At 28.1% G+C, this 24,298-nt stretch overlaps 1 protein-coding gene across 4 annotated transcripts in view; it reads right to left on the bottom strand.

Annotated features, from left to right (window-relative positions):
• The window catches only part of LOC107442210 (cell adhesion molecule 2), a 284,713-nt gene that overhangs the window by 86,337 nt on the left and 174,078 nt on the right, over positions 1–24,298 (bottom strand). For all 4 annotated transcript variants that reach the window (XM_016055710.4, XM_016055726.4, XM_016055718.4 and 1 more), the window contains one exon: positions 2,014–2,213. In XM_016055710.4, coding sequence (XP_015911196.1) covers positions 2,014–2,095 — 82 coding nt within the window. In that variant the 5' untranslated portion in view covers positions 2,096–2,213. The remainder of the gene's footprint in view (positions 1–2,013; positions 2,214–24,298) is intronic.

Here is a 24,298-nt window from a genome sequence, read left to right as displayed (position 1 = left end):
TATTAGAGTCTTAACCTGCAAAGGATATTTAATTACAAATGTTTTTTTTGAGAAACAATTTTCTTTTATGTAAAAATTGTAAAAAAATAAAGTTTTTTATGAACTTACGAATAAAAACTGATATATTAATGTCTTAAGATAAAAACTTAAGTATTTGGTAAATAAGATTAATGATTGCTTTAGAAATTACCAACTATAGTTTTGAAGTAAAATCTTTAAGCAATTTAATTATTAGAAGCAATAAGATTTTATATCATTAACGCTTCAGATCGAAAGCTATAATAATTTTATTGTTATAAAGTTCATGATGAAAAATAAAAATCAAAAATAAAAGCCTTATTACAACTTTTAGTCTAACCTATTTATAAAATATTAAGTATAAATTTTCAAACTAAAATAAAAAAAAATCTTTGGAAAGGCTAACGGTAATATATTATGATAATACATGTGTGATATGATTCTAAATTATGATAAAACGTGACATATGATGCTATATTATGATAATACACGTGACATGTGATACTATAATATGATAATACACGTGATATATGACATGATATTATGGCAATACACGTGACATATGATACTATATTTCAGTAATACGTGTGATATATGATACTATGCTGTGATACTATATAATGATATTATTTATGGCATTTGATAATATGCTATAATAGAATTATATCACACATAACGCTATATGGTACCATTAGTGTAGTACTATTGATTATTCCACGTGTATATGCATACAGTATATAATAATAATTTCAATAAGATTTATAAATGATGAAGTAAACAATTTAACTCAATAATACTTTCTAATGGAATTGAGAAAAAAATAATTTTGTTACTCATAAACACATATTAGGATTATTTCTCTTGCCGGCTGAGTTATTATCCAATATTTCGTACTCACAAATTCCTTATCCTTTATAGAAAATTAATAAACCAAGAATATCTGCTAAAAGTTTTTTGGCGTGCGAAAAACTATCCGCTTCCGTGGATGCTCGCGCTTGTGGAAGATTTTTTCTCATCTTTTTACCTTCGTCTAATCTCCGTTAAAGCGTATCTCTTTCGTATTTTCTCCATCCCTGTTGACCAATATTGAGACCTTTTTGCTCTTTTTACAACGCCAAAGTGTACGTTCTTTTTTCTAATCTTAACTTATTTTGACGCTTTCTTTTATCCTTGATTCAATCGAGTTTTATTCTTTTTAAGGAACTTCTTTTCTCGTTTCTAAGCACATTAGCCAAAAATAATTTGCTTTCTTTATTTGAAGCTATTTTTTATCCATCGAAGAGAATGGTTTTTTATTATTTTTAATGCATGTACTTACATGTATTAAAAATGTTAAAGAGCTTAAGGAAGAAAACGGGTATAAAGTGTCACATAATGTGCAAAATAACTGTTTTCATGTTTTAAAGGAGTCTACTAAGGATATTAGTGGGTAATTAGAGATTACGATATCAATGAAATTTCACTGTTCTTTATCAAAGATTAATTTGTCACATTAGATTACGATATATATCATTAAGTAACATCTTCAGTTTAACTAAGTAACTTTAAAAAGAATATGCTATTTTAAAGTTTGTATCAGTTCCAAAATTTTGTTATAAAGCTAGTAAAACTTCTAAATGAAAATATATATAGGAATGAGATGCTGGAAGTGATGATCAAAAAATGTATTAAAATCTTGGAAAACCTACTAAAATAATTAGTTCTTTCAGGAATCTGCAACTACTGAATGATTTTATTATTTGTTTACCCTGAATACCATGACAGATTTCCGATTAAATAAAATACGTAAACAATTTAGTCAGAGGAAAACTAAACTAAAAATTTATTCATTAAACATAAGTATAAAAAATGAAATGATATGCGAAGAATCAAGTTCAGAGAAAGATTTCATGGTAATCGATGGTGCTTTTCATAATTATTCTCGGATTGACTAGTTCTTGTCTGGTGAGTTTTTAGTGAATCAAAAACATTTTAATGGTCAAAATAAATTAGTACCTTGAAATATGATGAAAGTTAATATCTCCCATAGTGTCATGATGATAGAAATATAAGTCATGTGGAAGGCGGATATTTCCATCTGTGGTGGGGAATTATCGACATTAGCCTCTGAGGCTTCATAACTAAGCCAACATCCAGTTGGACATGGCCACAACTGGAGCTATTAGCTCACAATTCACCAATTCTCTTTCTTTCTCCTGAAATAGAAAAGTATTTTATTTCTAATTAATTAGATATTTTATATTCAAGCAATGGTATAAGAAGTTTTTAAACATACATAATTTAATTAATATTACCTTTTAATAATATTACCTTTACCGAAAAAATTCCTCTTCAGTTATTAATTACTTATATGATCAAAATAATAAGGCAACCAAGTTCATTTAATTATTATTTTCCATTCACTTTTGCATATTTTTTCAAAAATATCATTTTCTTTTTAATAACATATTCAATAAGAATGGAATATTTACTATTGTTTTTACAGCATCAGTAATCAAAATTTTCTGTATGCCATTTTGGTCGGTAACCAAAATATAATGGATATGAAATAAATCTGAGTACTTTTTAGACTATAATGGATGTCTAGGAATATGAATAATATCCATTGCATTATTTACTCAACAAACTTTAAAATAAAATTTCTAATATTTTTTTTATATAGTAGGTTTTCTTTTCGGTATTTCTTTTAAATATACTCCGAATATCACTAAAATTTACAATTCCCAAAAATATTTAGATTCGTAAAAATACTGAAAAACTGTACTACGTTTTATCGTCATCAAAAATAATTAAATGTAAACAAGATTTTCTTTATCCAGTGATACGAATCCTGCAGTTTATTTTTTTTTCAATACAGTGCTATTCAGTGCAGTGGTTACAATCTTGATGCAGCGGTATGTCCTATCAAAAGGATTATGAATTAAATATTCACTTAGGACCGTAAATTTCATTGTGCCTTAGCTATCACAGCTCTAGTGTCTCAGTATAAAGAAATAATATTTATGAGAAAAAATGTTTAAAAATACAGAGACCAACCTTTATAAATATGTTTTACAACATAACTCAGCGAAGCATTATATCAAAAGAAACATAATAATCAGGAATAGTATCAAGTATCAATTTGACAACAAAAATTGGAACACAATTTTAGTTATGTGATGTTCAAACTCACAAAATAATTACCGAAAAATAAGATCAAGTAACGAAAAAATTCGTAAATTGATATAAAAAGGGCAGAGTTATAATTGGGTAAGCAAAATTGCAAGGCAAAAACTAGAGTTTGAACTGACGATTTTTGTCCGGTTATGATATGAATGAAAAACAGAGAAAAAGCATTTCGTCAACAAAACAGCTTTAAGCCGTCAAATATACAATGAAAATCTGTAAAAAGAAAGGAAATTTTTTATAGTATATACAATATGATGTAATATATATAGCATGATGCATACATCTTGTTCAACATTTTCTTAGGAAGAATTTTTCATAAATGCATTGCAATTTATCTCATTATGTATTTAATACATGATTATTAACTAAATAAACAATTATCATCAAAAGAAAGACATGATTCCAATCAAATGACAGAAAATGATTAAGAATTTAATTATTCCACGAAAATGATTCTTTTATAGAATTACGAAATTTTTGTTGATTGTTATGAAGAAGAAAATACTTTTTGAAGAAATATTTTTGGAATCTGGTGCACACGTGGAAGTTTAATAGAAAAAAAAGCCTAAATGTTTTTTTTAAGATAAAAATCATTTAACAACAATAATTTCCTATTAACTAATAGAGACAACTGAGGATTAAGATTTCCAATCAATATCTGCACAGTTGTTCATTAGAAATCGTAAGTAAACCTTTTTGTTGAATTTGTTGAATTTCCTCTATATGCATGTAAAATATACTTGCACTCTACATAATAAATTACTTTCCGCTACTTTTTTGTCCAATTAACTTCTATTTTAACAAAAGATTTCAGTTTTTCATTATAATCGGTAATTTTTAGAATTCTCTATTTTACAATGATGCGTTATAGTCATAAATAGACAATTATCATTAAAAGAAAGAAATGATTCCAATCAAATAAAAATTTTGACTTGGGTAATGAGTAAATGGAAATTTTTTTTAAAATGTGCATTAAAGTGAAGATCTCCAATTGCTTTTAAGACTATGAAATTTCTATTTTGCTAAAAGTAGTTTTGAAATTTTGCATTACTTAGCATATGTTGTTATATAATTTGTTTAAAGTCTCATATAAGAATAAAATATGAAGTCGCAAAATTTCACTTCAAAATAATATATGAAATTATTTCTTCGAAATTTCGAAAAAAATAGAAATAAAAATTGTGCAAAATTGTTTTCTAATTTCAACACTTGAACTTTAGTTGTTGGATTCGAATTAAGGAAATCCACAATAAAATCTATTAAAAAAAACACATTATTATGCGTTGTGAAAAGCTTTGTAGCTAACTGATTGAAAAAAAGGAATTAATGCATAGATTTCCTATCAAATTTTAGCACAATGTAGCAGGAATCTTATTTAATGAAGAAATATGAAACAATAAGGACTTATGTTACACTTTTAAGTGGTTAAAAAAAATAATTTGCTAAAATAATTAATGTTTAAAAAAAATCTCGACTATTTTCAAAGTGTCATCAGTTATTGTTTTTATTATACTGCATAATTTGACATTTATTATAAAATAATTCCTTATTACTTAAATATTTTCATTTGAAATTACTTAGGCAATAATACATTATTATGGAAAAAATAAGCAGATTAAAACACAATTTCTTAAACAAAGATTAAAGCATTTTATAATGAGCTTGCTAACACGTTTTACATAAAACATAATCTTTAAATAAAGGATGCATTGTTTAACCTTTCGTTAATTTTTTTAACTACTTGCTTATGTAATTATTACTCATTTTTCCTTTGCTTACTCTAATTTTTCCTTTGTGCACCTTTCCGCAATAAATAATATTGAGAAAAACCAACCTGGTACGTAGAAACTCAAGTTCGGTATGAAGTTTGCAAAAATCTATAACCAACGCTTAGAGGGTTAAACCAATACCTCCTCGAAAGAAGAAGGCCTCAGCACGGGTTACCATAAACAAGAAATTTGATCCCTTAGTAGTCCAAACGTAATGGCATCTTTCGTATTTACCACCACTGCGCAACTTAGTAGCCCAAACGTAGTGACATGTTTCTTATTTTTCATCCACTGCGCAGTTTCATGTTTGTTACGTCGGACTACTAAATTGATCCTTGCTGAGGAATTCTTTCTTCTAGGAGGTATTGGTTAAACGCGCATTAAAATATGTTAATTTCAAATAACATAAAATATCTTATATATTCCATAAATCTCAATTTTATTAAATATGTTAAGAGTTAATTTAACACCCTATCACATATATATATTTAAAACTCATATCAGCGAATTTGGAAGCTAAACACAAACAATACTTTTTGAAAAATTGGGCATTTAAAAAATTAACCATGGACATTTTATTTAACAAAATAAGCGTGTCATTGTAATGTCAGTTACACTGATTTGCTAAATTACCAATTTAAGTGCAGAACTCACTTAAAAAACAAAGATGTGTACAAGGTTATTCAAGTTATTGTTTCATTAAGCCTAACTTCACTTTCAACTAAATAGTCATATGACTGTCAAAAGTTTGACAACCGGAAGTAAGTTAAACAGCCAAACACGAAAGGCGTGAAAACAGGCAGTCATTTAAGTTCAGCAAATTATAAAGCTGAGCTGCTTTATTACTAAAACTGGAAATTTTTGACGAAGTTAATTAGTACAAGGTTTTGAGGAAAAGTGAAACAAAAAACATTGTTTAGATAACGTGGAAGTGCTACATTTTTCATTTCCTTAAAAGCCTACCGTGCCCGATTACTTAATGGAAGGCCGAAAGTAGAGATCGTTTGAAAAGATACCATAGGCTCAATAACCGGATCAAGTACCGCTTATCTTATGTTGAGATTTTTACCCGTCACTGTTTTATGACCACTTTGTTCCATGGGGGAAGCTGTAATAAAATTTGTCCTTTATTCTCTTTTTATGTATTTAGAAATAGAGTTTTTATTAACGCTAAATTTCTACAAACAATATTTTTTGAGTAGCTAATTATAACCGTATAGCTAAGATTTTTTATAGTTATAGGTCAAATAATTAAATTTTAGCACATCATAAAAATTTAAAGTGAGAATTTTTTTTTCATGTGCTGGAACATAAACTGCTGAAAAAGGTATCTGGAATAACGCGATTAGTTCTTTATTGCAAAACATTTTTTATTTATATATTATGTTTTCTTATTGAAAAAAAATTATAATAGGATACTTCAATGTTTTGTTGTTATAAACTGTTGAGATCATCGGAAAACTTTTTTAAACATTTCTCTAAAATGTATTTTCTTTCTGCATTCTAAAATAAATGTATATATCGTGAATTTCTTTGAAACCGTAAATACAAAAGGTGATATTCGCAATGTAAAGGGGAACAAATTAATCCTCTGCTTGGCACTTTAGCTATAATGGCCTAAAATTTTGAGTAAGACACCCAACTTTATTAATTATTAAGCTGGAATTTAATGGTATATTCTTACCCCCTAGCGCACACTTTTAAAATGATATTCTATACATTTATTACCTAACTATGCGTTTAAACATTATTCACTTTATTTATATACTAATTTATTGCACCGAGAAAGCAATTCTAATAAAATTACTGTACTATATAATAATGACATTTCTTACAAAAATAGAAAGCAGTTCTGGCCAAATTATTAAAAAGTATCAGTAAAGCCAAATTATACGATATTTAAACCATTCATTTAGTATTATTTTCGTTCATACGGTAATGATTTGCTGTAAATTCTGGTTATTAAAATTATAGTTCTTATTACCGCACATTTTTTAAAAAAATACAAAACTGAAAAGTAAATTTAGTAGAACAAAAAGAAAATACAAAACTATAATGTAAATTTAACCGAATAAATGATTTTTATGCCCAGCTCTAAGGTATGGCGATAAAATTACCAACTTTTAATACATTTACCAATTTTTTTCAACTATAATAAAACCACATTTTATAGTTAATTTTACCAAAATCGTTATTAAACCGCTTCGATAAAAATTACCTAGCTCTTTTTTTTTCCATAGAGCCAAATACACGATAAATTTTACTATATTGAGGTAGTTTTGAACATATTTTTCTCAATGCACCTATTACATTTATTATATTTAATTTATAATGATACATTTTATTATATCATAATTTTTCTGTGTAAAATATGAGCAAAACTTTTCATTTGTAATTTCATGAGCAGGTCTATATAATACTTAGTGGTAAAATTGAATTTAAAGTCAACAGTCCAAAATGTCAGAACGTCCAAATGTGCAATTACTTTTATTTGCTTCGAAATAGCTAAGAAGCCATCTATTGCCTTAAATTGAAATATTTATCTCCCGAATTTGATGGTGGTACCAGATATAATTTGTTGGTTATATAAGATAAGCTGTATTAGGTAGGTTTAAAAAAATTAAAGATCTCTCGCTGTTGTTGTTGTAGTTCATTTACGTCGCACTAGAACTGAACAATTGCCTATTGGTGACTGTCTGGGAAACATCCCTGAGGATGATCCGAAGACATGCCATCACAATTTTGATACTGTGGCGAGTGGATGGCACCCCCGCTTCGGTAGCCCGAGGAACTGCACGTGAAGTCGAGCACTTTGCGGTCGAACAGTTGAACGAGGACCAATACCGCACACCCTCGATCCCTACTCAGACTAATCCAAGTGGTCACCCACCCGCACTCTGACCGCAGCCAGAGATGCTTGACTTCGGTGATCTGCTGTGAACCGTGTCTTAATGATCCGTCCACTGCGGGACTGAAGCTCTCTCGCATCAGCAAGCAAGTTTGGTTTAATTTAAGTGCAGTGTTTCTTTAAAACGTCTGAATAAAACTTACATTAAGAAAAGCAAAACCGATCTATCTAGAATACAAATAATTTAGGCGCACGAAATGCCCTATTAAAATTTTTAATTTATCGAAGTTATTACGCGTTTATAAATGATTAAAAATTGACTATCAACTGAAATCTGAGCAGTTTGACAAAATAGGGTGAAATTTTAAATTATATAGAGAAAAAAAAATTTACTTTTAATAGATTATATTTCTTAACTGAATAGAGCTGGACAGTATTTTGAATACATAAATTTTCAATCTAATAGTCTATAAATAAAAATTAAGCACAATTGGCCTGTGGTATGCACCGGTTTCGAGCATGTAAAGTTATTTTATACTTACCGTTATACTAATAATTTGAAATTTATATTAAAAATCTTGAATTGTCCAATCGGAATTAAAAAGGAGAAAATATCCACTTATATGCTTTATACAATTATTGTGTTATTTTAAACTATTGGGAAGTGCCCTTGTATCATATATAGTAGAAAATGGAATTAAATTTATGTCCTAAAATATATGGCCAAGTCACAAGCAAATTGGAGTCATTTTATGCATACGTGTAGTATTTAAAACCTAATGAATAGCGATTAAATTCTTCAAATATCTAAGAAATTGACCTATTAATAATATATATTAACAAATTATGTGTGCAGTATCACGTATCTAAGAAATAGCCACTAAATATATCAAACTTCTAAGATCTTGAACTATTAACGATATGTGTAACCAAATTATGTTTGTAGTAGCATGTATCTAAAAAATTAACAAGTAAATTTTCAAATACCTAAGAATTCGGCCTATTAATAATTCATGTACTTAAATAGAAGTTATTGGCATGATATATTTTCAGGTTTTTCTAAATTAGAAAACTTATTATTACAACTCAAAGGGAGTAAAAAATTCGGCAGCCAAAACAATAAATTCACTTAATGTTTTTCTTATGAAATTTTTTCTCATGGAATTTTTTCCCTCTAGCCTCAAGAACGAAAAATAAATGGGACATCAAAAAACATTCCTTTAGATAGAACAATTGGGCAAGATAGTATCCTGCCATAAATGATGGTCTTCGACTTAACTCATCGATTGGCTGTATATGAATCAATCCGTTTTCTTCACAAAGTACGGGGTATAGAGCACTATTTGGTTCTCGATAAAATATTGGGCTTTCCATTACTGGCGGCCGTAATCTCTCATTTTTCTGTAAATTCATGGGACGCCAAGAAAGGATAACGAATCGATTCCAGGTTTGTACTTTCCCTAGGAAACCATACACTTACCAGGTGATTCACATCATCATAATGTGTGTTTGGGTTTGTCTGCTTTTCATTCCGTTAACTCTATCATTTTGCTCTCTTCATGTTTTCCCCGTGATTTGTTTATCGAATTATCTTCTCGGATAAAGTTTCGCTTTTTATTCGTTAAAATACCAATGATGAGGCTTTTGTTATCTCTTTATTTTAATGACTTAATGTTAGAAAGTAAACACGGTGAAATTAGTATTGAAATTTGTGTCGCTATTGTCAGGAGTCAGTTGATATATTTAGAAAAACCTGCAGATGTCATTTACTCGTTTTAATGATGGTGCTTTTAAATTAATTAAACTATATTAATTTGTATACATACATAGAGATTTTCAGTCCCACTAATTTCGACAAGAAAAAATATGGTCAAAACTACTGAAATATGGTAGAAGTTTTAACCTATTTCTGACTCTAAGGAAATATAGAGTTCCGTATATTTTATCGAAGAGCTTTAGTGATGATTCTGCTAAAATTAACCATAAATTACGTTTTTTAAGGTATGTAATAAAAGTTTTTAAATGTGCTGAAATTTGGTAATTCTATGATTATTTGGTTAAATTTACTTTTCAGTTTTGTATTAGTAACTAAATGTGGGGTTATCAGAGCTTCAATTTAAAAGCCAAAATTTTTGGTAAATCACTACCTAATGAACGAAATTATTACCGACTAAATAGTTTAAATATCGTATATTTAGGTTTTTATTATAGAATTACGTTTTTTGTTTTTTACTAAAAATGTCATTACCGTACTGTACGGTAATTTAAACAGAATTTTTTGCTCCGAGTATAAATCTACGTAATTGATTACTACCTTTACAATTTCATGTCATATTTATATGATAAAAATATTTATGAGTAGCTTTAGCGAGAATTTTAGTTTTGCAGAAAAAAACTGACATACAAAAAGCGATTAAGACTCTGAAATTGTATGATTATTCTAACTACTAACGTTTGGAATATCTTTAATCTTAACTGGCTCTTATAAAAGTAGGAACATAAATTATACAAATTGTTCAAACTTTACAAATGGTATTTAAACATAAGCTTTTGAGTATAAAACCTGGTACTGAATGTAATTTTATCGCAACAATTTTTTAACTAGCAGATTTGAAGTACTCTTATTACTTTATGAATAAAGGAATGAAATTGAATTAACAATACAGTTTAATGATCCGAGATCTAAAGGCGTATAAACATCACTGACATAAGTTGTATAAACTATGGCAAGAGGTACTCAAGATAAAAAAATGCAAACATTGGCATGAACTATAACTTGGTACAAAAACTAAAGTGGGATAAAAACGAAGAAAACAAATTAAATACTACAAGCCATCTTGGGATCAATATACTCAACAGAAGTTAAACGAATTTATTTGAAGTTGATAAACTTTTTTTAAAGTACTTCACATCGTGAAAGTGTCTTTTTTTTAAGTAGAATGAATTACAAAGCATTACAAAGCAGGAATAAATAAAGCATATTTACAATTTTGATATATTTTCATACTTCATTATGATGAAATAACACACTTAAATGTTTATCCGAAATTGTCGCATAACAAAGCATTGTGTTCTATTTTTAAGTGACTTATTATACATTGAATGTTTTTGTAGTTTTGGATCTTCTAAGGAAATGTAATCTTAACTTTCTAATCCTAATTTTTCCTTATAAGCTTATATCATTATTTTTATCATCAAACAAAAATTTTAAAGAATCTATATTGATACATTGAGAAAAAAAGTATGGTTAAAACTTCCCTCATAAGGTAAAATTTATCACGTTTCTAGCTTTATAGAAACACCAAAAAGTTCCGAAACTTTTACCGAAGCGCTTTAATAATTTTAGTAAAATTAATAAAGATATGGTTCTATAATGTAATATGCAATTTGATAAATGTGGTAAAAATTTAGTTATCTCTTCATGATGCCTTAGAGCATGGCCTGAAAGCTATTTATTTTGTTAAATTTACTTTTTCTGTTTTTCATTTTTTACGAAATGTGTGGTATTACAAACTACAATTTTGTAAACCAGAATTTCCGACAAACAGTTACCATATGATAAGAAAAAGTTGAAACACCGTATATTTGATTTTATTAACCGAAGTTATAGTTTTGTTTTTGTTTGCTATTGCTATACAGTAAGGTAATTTTATAAATTTTTTTAACTCTGTGTACTCAATTATTTTGCTCTCAGTAATTCTAATTTTATAATACTAATTTTGATCTAGTTCTATATTCCTAATCAAAATGCTGAAGCTGTAGCCAACAAAAATATGTATCTAATATTCTTTTTTAGTAATAAAATTATTTTACTTCAAAAGAATTTGTTAAGTTGAAAGGTACGTCAATTAGTATTTTTAGCTTACTAATTTTAGCGACAAAATGGATATTTTGTAGCATCTCATAAATAAGTATTTCCTTTATTCGAGTTCTTTTATTTAATTATAAGCAATCGAATCTTAAAAACCCTGTTAGCTGCTTTAACGGAAAGTAATTATTCGCTCACTTAGATAATAATTCCCGAAACACATTTACCAGAATCCATTGCAAGACTTGAAGCCTTTCTTGATTAGTGGATCAACTGGAGGGACGCGACTGCTTTAGAGCGGGGGTGTATTGGCGAAAGACTGTTTGCTTTCTCGCAAGGGGGAGGCAGTAGATGAGATTAGCGGGTGTTTGCAGACTCTACCTGAGACAAGAAAAGGCTCTTAGAAGAGACATCAAAGGTAAAGGATAGGTCTTGTGCTTTCCATTTGCTTTCCACTTGTACAGATGTCTTAACAGCCTAGACATGAGATTTCGGCCTCTGTGGATTATTTTTTTTTTCTTGTTTTTTCTTGTCAGTACTTTTGTCGCGGGGCGTTTATTTCCATTCCAGCTTATTCTTAAGAAGTACTCTTTCTATATCATCGTTTCGTAATGAAACAATGGATTTTTATTTCCTTGATGCAGTGATTGAAGATGAATCAGGCTATTTATGTTTTTTTATGTTGACTTAGCTGATTGCCATGAGATTTTTTCGGAGATTTACTTTCTTTCGCTGTAATTGATCTAATTTCTTAGATTTCATGTTTGGTGTAATTTCGTTTCCAGAATCTATTTCGGGAAATAATTATGATTTAATTACAATCTAAGTGGCTTAGTTCCTTCTCCGTTCATTTCGAAATAATTATATAGCAATAATAACAACTTACTTCAATAAGAACAAGTAAAATATTAATCATGATATTTTATTACATAACCATCGTTGAACAGCTGACCCAAGTTTAAGTGTGCGACTACCAATGTTCTACACCATAGCCTTATAGTTTTCAACCCAATCCGGAAGACAAGGAAACTACTTAATCAAATATTGGGAGAAATTTGCATTCGTGGAAGAATTTTCCTTTTGTGGAACTAACCAACATCTGCATTACCTGGAGATAAAAACCACGGAAAACTTCTAAGGTTAGTCAGCCAGCAAAGGGACTATAACCCATGATCCATATACAACTGAGGATATTTTACATCAGCAATTGGTCGGTGCGAGCAGGATACAGAATTCGTATCGACCTGTCATCGTAGGGATTCAAACCGTAATCACCTTACAGGGAGGTGAGCGCTCTATACCCTGAGCCACCACGACTCTAACCATGACATTTTATAGTTCAGAGCATTTGTAACCACAGTTCTATTTACATATTTTGACATTTATTGTCAAAAACAAGGTAAATAAAGCATGCACGTGTGGGATCACAAATTTTGATATTTTAAATTTCTCTTTTCACATTATTAATTCATTTGATTTCGGTAACATTTCTGTCTTTTACTCTATTAAGTACTAATTTAACTGAATTTTTGAGGAGTATTCTTTAAAATATGTATTAAGGGAGGTTAGGATACCAAGTTTAAAGAAATAAGGGGAAAAAATGTGGAAATTTAATTGTAAATGCATTCAATGATGTAATTAATGATATGGAAATATTATATTTTCATAAAATTAAAATAATAAACTATATGTGATTAAAACATTAAATTTAATTGAAAAATGGGTGATAAACAGAAAATAACCTAAAGAAATTTCTTTGATTAAGTATGATTAAAATATTGCAAAGCGATGCATAATTTTTACACAATTTGTAACAACAGTGCGTAAAAAGTGCAATGAATAAAACTTATTCATTTTGTATGAAATAGAAAGTTTATTCCTTATTCTTTTGAACTACGCCAAAAGACATAATAGAAAATTTCATTATTTCACATTGTACATATTTTATTATTCAAAGTCCTTTTAATTTTCGAACAATAGTTAAGGGATATTAATTTATGATATTTTTAAAAGAAATGAAACTTCATAAATGAAATATTAGATATTGATCTCAACAGTAAATAATAGAAAAGAAAACGTCTAGACAACAAATCTTTTATGACAATTTTATAGAAATATTGTTGTTCCCAAACTGCTATTGCTTTATAAATATTTCTATGAATGATTTAAAAAATGTTTCACTTACATTTTGTCACAAATACTAGTTTATTGAACAAAATTGTTTCACAAAAAGTGCACAAAAGGTGAAAGGTAAACTAAGTAGGTAAATAAGTAAAGGGTAAACTAATTATCAAAATTATGGACAAATAAACCTCTTTTTTAACTAAACAATTTTAAATATTTTATTCATGATAATTGGCAGATTGTTCAAAATTAAATTATTTCGAATTATTGCATAAAATAGTTTTACTAATCGCAACCTTTTAGTGTGAAAGATAAAGAAATAGAATACAGCTATTCAGATTGATTTTATTTTGCAGTTATTATAAATTATATTTTTTATCTAACATCACAATTAATCTAAACTCACAACTCTTTGAGTAATGTACATATTTAGGAAGAACTAAATTGTAAGATTTACAATAAATCATATACCTTGAGTTATGTCGGTTTTTTTAAAAGGTTTATCGAATAAATAGTTATGATTATAATTATTTATAATAATATGCATTTTTCTTACTCATGGAACAAGATTTAAACTAATAAGCAAAAAGAAAGTTGCAAAATTAATTATACCATGAATAATAAAAAGAGAATAATTACAGTACATGTAGTATTAAATTAAATACTGCAATCCATTTCTAATTTTTTACTTGTTTTTTTTTAATATTAAGAAAAGTTAATTGGATTTTAAATTAAGATACATAGCTTACTTTAAAGACTCTGTTCTTGTTATAGTTATGTTTTGTTTTGTTTTACATCTCAGCTTTTCTCATTGAAATAAAAAGCATGGTCAAATCTACCAGACGGTGGTAAAATTTACCGTGTATCTGAATCTATAGGAACAACAAAAAAGCACGAAAATTTTTACCTAAGCACTTTGGTAATGATTTTGGTAAATTAAAATATGGTTTCATAACCATGTTGTTTGGTAGTAAATGTATCAAAAATTTGGCTATTTTATCCCACCTTAGACCATGGGATAAAAATAATTTAATTGCTTAAAATTTACTTTTCAGTTGAATATTGTTACTAAATAGTGATAAAAATTACAATTTTGAAAACCGGAATTTCCGGTAAACAGTTACATTACGTGAGGAAAAATTACCAAATGAATGGTTTAAACTTCGTATATTTTGATTTTATTATCAAAATTTTGTTTTTTGACCACCAGAAATGTCATTATCATACAAGTATGGTAAATGTACCTAAATTTTTTCTCTTCGTGCATATGTTTAAAAACATAGACAAGATTTTTTCAAGTACATGAAAGTTTCGAATTCAACACTCTTGATCTTCATAAAAAATGAAGTCAATATGTAGTAACTTTTAGTGTCACATGTTGATTTTAAAAAAATATAAATAAAAATACTATCAAAGTCTGTCGAAGCACTAATGAGAAAGGTGGGAAGATTACTTAATCATCTGATAAAAGTTAAAGGTGCTTCTAATTGCATATTTCATCTGGCAAGCAAACAAACAGGATTTGATATTTCCAATATCGCCTTTTTCAGTTGCGATTCGTTAGTTTTTTGTGGCACTTTTGTTCTTACTCCATTTAAAAATAACTCTCGACCCCTACGGTGGTACCATTTTTACATCATTTTAAAGAAGGATACCGAAATTATATATTAAAGGTGGTAATTATGGAACACACTCAATAAGTATCTTGCAATGACGCTTCATAAATTAACGTAGTTAATCAGGGATGAGTGATTACTTGTAGCTGAAAAATGTAACATACAGCTCTACCGACCATCAGTTGCGATGTTCTCTCCTTTCCTCTAATATATACACATTTCAGCTTATATAGTAAAGAAAGAGAAAAAAAACCATATCTATTTCACTAGACTTTATAGAATGCGTCAGTAGCAATAGAACTTACGCTGGTTCTATTGTAAAGAACTTTATCCAAATTTTATCCTATAGTATATATTTATCAATGTATCGTAATTATTACCACACTTACATTTGCACATTAGTTGTATTTTTAACATACCACGCATTTTATTACCACACTTTATTTTATTTATTATGTTTTTTTGAATTTTGGCTGAAATAAATTCTGCGAAGTTTTGTATCGGTGATTTACTGAAGCATTTTACAAATGTGTCGTAGCATTCCATAGAATTTTGTTACGGAACTATGTACGTTCGTGATTAGGAATCACTCTTTTATTACTTACCTGGCACGATATTCAACTAGTTTATAGCAACACTGACAGTTAAAGTAGAATATTCCCTCAACAGCCTGTTGTAGGCAAGGGGGGTAATGGTGGTCATAACTCACTATTTCGTGACCAATGGCATGATTAGGGCAATGTGACCAGCACTGATCATAGGCTATTCTTACTTCCCTTACAAGCTGGTACCATAGATCTAAAGCTGAGTGCGTTTCAAGTTGCATTGGGGATCAAACCCCAATTCTTCACATTTACAGTTCAGTCCCTTAACCTCTGAGCCATATCGGCTTATACTGATAGTTCTTTTTGCTAAACGCATTCTATAAACTTTTTTAAATTAGTATATTTTTAAATTTCTTTATTTTGAATTTCTATATTCTAAAAATTGTATACGCTAAGCGAGTATATATAAGCTCTCATCGAAAATTAAGGTGTCGTTCTAGCTTTATAAATTCAATCGTTTTAGAATCAGTAGCAATAGAACTTACTGAGGGAGAAAAAGTTTAAAAAAAGATATATTTATATTACTTTTTAAGCAATTTTATAAAAAAAGAAATATCTTCATTTGTGAGACTTTTGTATATTTTGGAATTTTTGGAAAAATTTCAGTAATATTCAGATAATGATACTTTTTCAGATGATAATTATGTAACTCAGAAAAATTCAAAAAATATTATGTATTGTATAATACTAGTATTAAGGAGTCGACGGTATTATTTTAAACATAAAGTGTTGTTTTATGTTAATTAAAACTTAGTAGCAGTTACTTTAAAATCAGAATACAAAGCAAATAATTATGTTCAAATTTACATAATTACCTATGCATTATAATTACTTTTATCAAAGTTGTATTAAGATTCAGTATTATTAATAGAAACGCTTTTCAAAGGACATTTAAAATTAATAGCTTAATATATTAAACCTATAAATGCTCTGCATACATTTATTCTTACGAAAAATAGGCTTTAAAGCAGGAAGAATTGAAAAGATATTATTTTTTTTATAAAATGCAGACGAAAGTTTAATAAACTGTATTTCATTAGCAGATGATGTCTCTTTTAAGAAAAAATTTTGTTATGGAGAGTTTTAATACTATTAAGAAAATAAATCTTTACTTTGAAATTTTCATTCCTTCAGAAATGTTTAAAAATATTCATTTGCGATCGTATTTCTCAAGTAGATGTTTTCTCAAATGGTATTGAATCTTTTATGGTCATATTACACGGTGAAAAAGTATCAGTAAAATGATCATACTGTACAATAAAGATATGGTAAAAAATATAATTGTTTTAATAAAACTAAATTCATGTGATATTTAAACTATTCAGTTGATAATTATTTCATTTATATGGTTTGCCAGAAATTCTGATTTTCAAAATTATAATTCTTTTTACTATATATTTAGTAAAAAATACAAATCTGAAAAGTAAATTTAAAAGACTGATTGGTTTTTATGCCATGCTCAAAGAAATTATAAGGAAAATTACCAGATTTTACCACATTTACCAAATTTTATCACATATTATAAAAAATATTCTAAAAGTAATTTCCCTAACTTTTGGTGTTCCCATAGAGTCAGAAATATGTTAAATTTTCCCGTATTCTAGTAGTTTCGACTATACTTTTGCTCATTATATTTCGAGTAACAAAATACAAAATTACAATTTACAAAATTAGTTTCTAAAAATTAAGGAGAGAGGTGAGTTGAAAAAATACAAGCAGTCAAAAAAAATTTAATTTTATACTTTCCTATAAAAACACATAAATAATAAATAAATAAAAAAATTAGATAATATAGTTTTTAATAAATAAAGTGCTTCCTCAAATGATAAAATCTATTTTAAAAAAGATTGTGTTTCAAATTTCAAACTTCGATTCTTTATTTCGTTATAAAATAAGCTAGATTCACAGAGAAAAAAAAATTCTAAGTTTATTGATTTTGTTGAACTTCATTAACTAATTAGAAAAAGAAAATGAAAAGTCGAGGATTCTGGGTTACTATTTACGGTGCATTTTCTTACTCATTTTTTCTCAAATTATTGTATAGTAACAGCTGTGTTAGTGAGCTACATTGTTACTAATGTTGTGGTTTTAATTTTGAAGCGCCTTAATTAAAAAAGCTACTTTTATTCTTACAACTTCTTTTATTCCTTAGAAACTTTTCGAGTCAGTTATTTTTTTAGTTTCAATTTAAGATTTTTTTCTTTTTTTTAGATATTTCAGAAGGGTTTAGAAGCATTTTATTCTAAACACACTTCAGGTATTGTAGAAGATCTATTCTTTGAGAGGCAAACAGTAATGTTAGCATGTGGTGCTTTTGAGAAATTCGCCTGATTTGCTTAAATGAAGAAAATTATCTTAAAAAATGCTAAGATATTACTTAATCTCGATATTTAGAGTCGTTTCTGTATTTTTTATCAGTTTATTAAAAATTTACTTATGTATCTTCTAAAGTATTTATAATTTTGAGTGATATTGTAAGCATGAAATATTATCAATTGTTATTGAATCAATTATAAAATCAACAATATATTGTTATAAAAAGCTCACTTCTTGCTACATATTTTAATGCCAAAACAGCAATGAACATGCAAAGCTTTTACGAAGCACAATTATTAGCGTTGAAAGTAAAATTAACAGGTGAGATTTTTTTTTAAAAAAAGAAAACTATTCTGGTAAAAAATTTCGTATTCATTCTTTACTGTTTATTAAGATTATCCTAACTCTACAATAAATCATTTTCTGCAACTGTGTTATAAGATGGTAATAAAAAAATGAAAAAGACAGAAGCCAAGTTATTAAAAAAGGAGCGGCTTATGAAAGAGCAATGGGTTTTCATTATTGAACAATATTTTAGGCAATACGTCATTGCTGGTCTTATAGATTTTCTTTTTGATTGGTAATAGCCACTCAGATCCGATCATTTATCTATCAATGCCACATTGACTAGAAACATTCAAGTAAAATAGTATTTAAAAATTTCCTAAAACAGTTACGGCAACGCTTTTATCGGGTATTTTTTTCTACACATACATGGTATACTTTAAGCATTAAAATTTCCCGATTTTTCATTGAAAACTGGTGTCTTCAATTAAAACTGTTTCTATCGTAAATTATAGGACAACCTGAAAATTACTACTCATGACTCACAGTTGGTGTAATCTACGATACTGTGAAACAAAAAAATCGAATTACTAACTGAGGAAAAAATATGGTCAAAGCTACTAGAAAATAGTATAATTTACTGTGTTTTTGGCTCTATGGGAAAACAAAAAAGTTCGGTCAATTTAACCAAAGTGCTTCCGTAATGATTTTAGAAAAATAACCATACAATATGGTTTCATATTAGGGGGTGAAATTTGGTAATTTTATAGGTTTTAATTCGGTGCAAGAGTTTATCATTTTACCTCACAGCCCAGCATTAAAAACATTTATTCGGTTAACTTTACTCCTCAGTTTCGTATACTTTATTAAATGTGTGTAAATAAGGACTATCATTTTGAAAGGACTATAATTAATCAGGTAAAGAAGGACTATAATTTAACCAGATTTTACGGTAAACCATTCCCACATAAACGGAAAAATTATAAGATGAATATTTTAAATACCGCTTATTTTTTTTACTTATTTCCAGAATTTTTTTCAACAGGAGTGTCTTTACTGAACCGTACGGTTATTTTACCAGATTTTTTTCGCCGTGCAGACACTACACACGATTAGGCTGATATAGGAAGCAGGCGTCAAAATATACGGGACTTCTCTGCATTTAAAGTATCAATCACGTGACTGGTTTTCAACAATTAAATTTGCCAAAAGAGGATATACATACATTTTTTCTTCAATTCTTGAGCGAAACTCCATGAATACTCATTATTTTCTGCGTTTTAAGCAGGTGTTATGTTTTAAGAGAGATGGGTGACAGTTTTATTTGTGCTAGATGAGATGGGTGACAGTTAATTTTGCCAATCTTTATATGTAAAATTCTTTTCAAATTTGTTTTTTTATCACTAACATTACTTTTAATGATTGCGTATGGTATAGGTAGTGAAGTGTACAAAAATCTGTGAAGAATACTATACGGCAGACAAGTCACAAACTATAATTTTGATAGATGATCTACAGTAACAAGACATCTTAACAGAACTTTTAGCAAAGACATTGAGTTGTTATTGCGAGGAAACGGTGATCTATATCAGGGAGTGAATTTCCAATCCAATGGCCTTAAATGACTAGCTCCATTTTTTTTTAAGTCGATTTAATAAACATGATTCTTAAAATTTTTTTAGTTCAAGCAACAAAATTTAAAAGAAATAAGAGCTTGCGTTATGATTGGGACCTGCTACAGTCAAGAGAAAAATCTCCAAAAAAGAGAATGAGTCATTAAGTACAGCTGGTTTGTAAATTAACATCTAGTGATGGCATCAAACCTGTCTAGCTTTAAAAAAAGAAGTTATTAAGCAGCATCTTTTCTATTGGTGCTCAATACTTGTTGCATTGCTGTCATCGTACCACTGGTCTCGAATTTGAAGAGCCCTAATCACCAAGGTCCTCAAGGCTGATAACTGAGTGATGCGGGAGTTATTTTGATTGTAGGCTTTACATTGAAATAATTTTTTAAAAAAATCCGTGCTCAAATGATATCAAAGCAATATAAGACAAAATTGAACAAAACTATTAATGATGTGTAAAAAAGAAGCCTAAAATCAATTAGTAATATGATATTAAACTAGTTCAATGCTTCAGCTTTTAAAAGCTATAGATTTGAAAAACTATAAATCATAAATTTCTACTGCAAATCGTACTCTATATTACATAAATTATTCAGATTTTCTACTTCCTAGCGAACTCATTTCACTTCGAATACTACCAGAAACCAATCTTCTTCATTGTCATGTATATCCAAAAATCATACTTTCAAATCAGGGGAAAACACTGAGTCGTAAAAGCTTACTTTCTAACTCAACTCGAAATTACCTGAGATTAGAAAGAAAATCATCACTGAGTTAGGTGACATCGTTATTGGATGAGTTATTACCAGTAGGGTGGCTATATCAAGTGGATTAATTATCTTCGCATAGAAGATATTTTTGCAGAATTGAGGACAGAGAGTGATGATACTAAAGCCAGCTGGTTACTACCATCGATGTCTTGTCATATCCGAATCACCCACCCCATGCCTGGAACGCTAATTACCTTAATTATCGCATTTCGATGTACAGTCATTAGCTTGAATTCAAAATTATTTTATTCCGTTATTAATCTTCGAAAAATCATTCTTTTCGCAGTTACGGTGGGAATCGACTTCTTCATAACTGATTTTTCGTTAGTATCGAATAACTATATATTTATTGTGACTTCAAAGAAGGAAGAGAAATGAAATAAAAATATAGTAGCTGAAATTTAATACAGTATGTGATTATGGTAGATATTAATTTATGGAGTAACAAGTACCAATTTATATATATATATATATATATATATATATAAGTTCAAAATGAATAATAAAACAAAGAAAAATTAAAGACATATAAAAAGAAAGGTGGGGGTGAATAATAAGTAAAAAAAATATCAAACAATAGTTTATATAAATAATATCGTTTTTTTTCTTAACTTTCTTCGTGTTTTCTTGTATTTATTTATGTATTATATATATATATATATATATATATATATATATATATATATATATATATATATATATATATATATATATATATATATATAATATGGAAAACGAAAATTTTAATTTTATTTATTTAATTGAAAATATAAGTATTCAGAATTTTTAAGAATACTGGCAATGAAGGTTACTTTTCCTATTTTGAAATTTCTATCAAGAATTTTGTGTACTTTTGTAGTGGCTTGGAAACTTAATTTTTTTTAAAATTTGTTCCTTGCTTATGAAACTGATTTATGTTGTTTAAATGTATGTTCATCTCGTTGACTAAAATTCAAAACGTGGTGGGGACAATTAATCATACAACCTGAGTAAGTTTGCCCATCACTTACTCTATTGAATAAATTTTACACCGTCAACTTCATGAAATTGTTACACTTGTGGGGTTTAGTTTGTGCAAGAATATACTCGAGAATCCTGAAATAATTGTTTTTTTTTTCATTAATTATATTTCCACTTAACACTTACTAAATTTTTAAATTTTTTATTATCATAATTGGTGGTGGAATAAGAGTGTTAGTCTCCTCTTAGTTAAAATCAGAATTATATGTTTGTATAGGTGGTCTAAATAACCCCAATATTTCATGGAATGATGGGGTAGAAGCCCTTAAAAATTGCATCAAAATTAAGGTGTGAAAATTTCCCTATTTTATCTCTCCAATTGTTGTTATAAGTAACACAAATAAAAATAATATAAATAACTTGATATATAACTTAATATCTATTGTGCCCAATATTTATCACAGTTTCAAAATTACCCAAATTGCTTGGTAAGCAGTTGTTTTGCAAATTAAATACTTCTACACTTATTAAATAGCATGAAATGGAAACAATTTTACCTCAATCGTGCAAACATTAAAACTAACAGTCCTGATTATTTCTGGAAAAATCAGAGCCAAAGTGTATATCTTCTTCTCTTGTCTTTAAACTTTTTTGCTGAGAATGGGTCATGTAACACAAGTTGACGGTGAAAAGTTTTTTTTTTTTGATATGGAACGTTTAAAAGTTTAAAAAAAACATGAAAAAATCGGTCGCGGAAAAAAAAATCGAAGCATTAACATTATCAAGAGAAATCAATGTCATTACGTTTCATCTCCCGTTTCGACACAAATATAAGTACAATATTTTAATTCTTTTGAAGAGCATTTAAAATATTACCTTCTAAGTAATAAATTTATCTTCTAAGCTTCAAAAATTGCTGTGTCCCACGGACTCTTTCAAAAAAGATTCGAAGGGGGACAAATGAAATTTTGCAAAACCAATGAAAATGGCACATTTAAGACAATATTTTCCTATAAGTATGACTTGAAATTCACGTAATCACAATTTCATATTAACGGATATATGGTCTTATCTTAACGGTAAACGGTTCACATTAAGGAATATACGGTTTTACCTTAACGTGTATGCGGGTTCTATCTCCTCATCTTTAATGGCGTCTACTCACAAAAAATTTTTCTTACTCTCGATCTAAGCAAATTAAAAAAAATAATTTTAACGGGTTAGAGATTTATTATCACATGCATAAATAAGGTATTTTGAATTAGATAATTCACTCTTAGTATTTAGTATGTTTTCAGATTAGTTAACATGGTTTTTCGAAGCTCTTTTCGAACCAAATTGCATAGATTTTAAGCCTGAATTTTTTCTTAGATTTAAAGAATTACCTGGGCCTTAGAACGGACAAATTACAAAAATATTTAAAAAGTTATTGAACTTTTTTGAAAGTCACCAATTTGGTGATATTTTTCCGTCTCGGTGAAAATTTTCCCTTTTTTACAAATTTTTATGAGCCCAGATGATACATTGCTAGAATAAATATTTAAATAATAAAAAATTGAACCACAAACACTTTTTTTCTCAAAACTGTGGCTATTATTATTGACGTTTTGAAATAAACAGGGAAGGCGCTGGGTAAAGATTGGCTAAACTTGACCTAATAGTCATGGGTAACTATTACAAAGTCAAATTAGTCATAAAAGAGCATATTATTCGCAAAAAAGCATCACTTCATGCTACTCCAGAGTCTTCGAAAACAACCTCAAATGGTGAACCCTGACTTTTGGGAAATTAATATTTATAAAATGCATCTATTTTGGTAAAGAAAAGTATCCTTGAAAATAAAAGTACTTTTGGTAGAGAAAAGTACCTTCGGTAAAGAGAAGACTCTTGAATTTGAAAAGTTCTTTAAAGTTGTTAATAATTTTCTTGAGGAAATTTTACGCACAAAGAAAACTTTAGTTACGATATAATCTTTTAATATTTTAACCAAATTGTATATTTCTTGAAGGAGATAACGAGTCCACTGTATCAATATGTCTCCAAAGATAAATCACATAATCGACTATACTCCATTCATTAAATATATTATTTTATTGCTTGCATTCAATTAAATTCAAAATATGGTAGATTATCAAGCAATAAATATATGTTACATCAAAAAGTTGGTAAAAAATAAGTAAGGCACTTATTACACTAAGTCATAATTATAGTTAAAATCTTTAACTTTCAACCAAACATAAAAACATTATTACTAGCAGAATATTTATAAATTTCTAAGTATGGGTTGTAAGTATGCGAAGAAATATGGTGACATGGGGTGCAAAGCACTGTTTAATATTTTGTCCCATTTATTACTGAAGAATTAGAATCTTATATTAATTAGCAC

The sequence above is a fragment of the Parasteatoda tepidariorum genome, chromosome 11 (assembly GCF_982258835.1).
Source record: "Parasteatoda tepidariorum strain Cologne lab strain chromosome 11, Ptep-v5.0, whole genome shotgun sequence".
NCBI lineage: Eukaryota > Metazoa > Arthropoda > Arachnida > Araneae > Theridiidae > Parasteatoda > Parasteatoda tepidariorum.
This window is presented reverse-complemented; position numbering and strand designations above follow the sequence as displayed.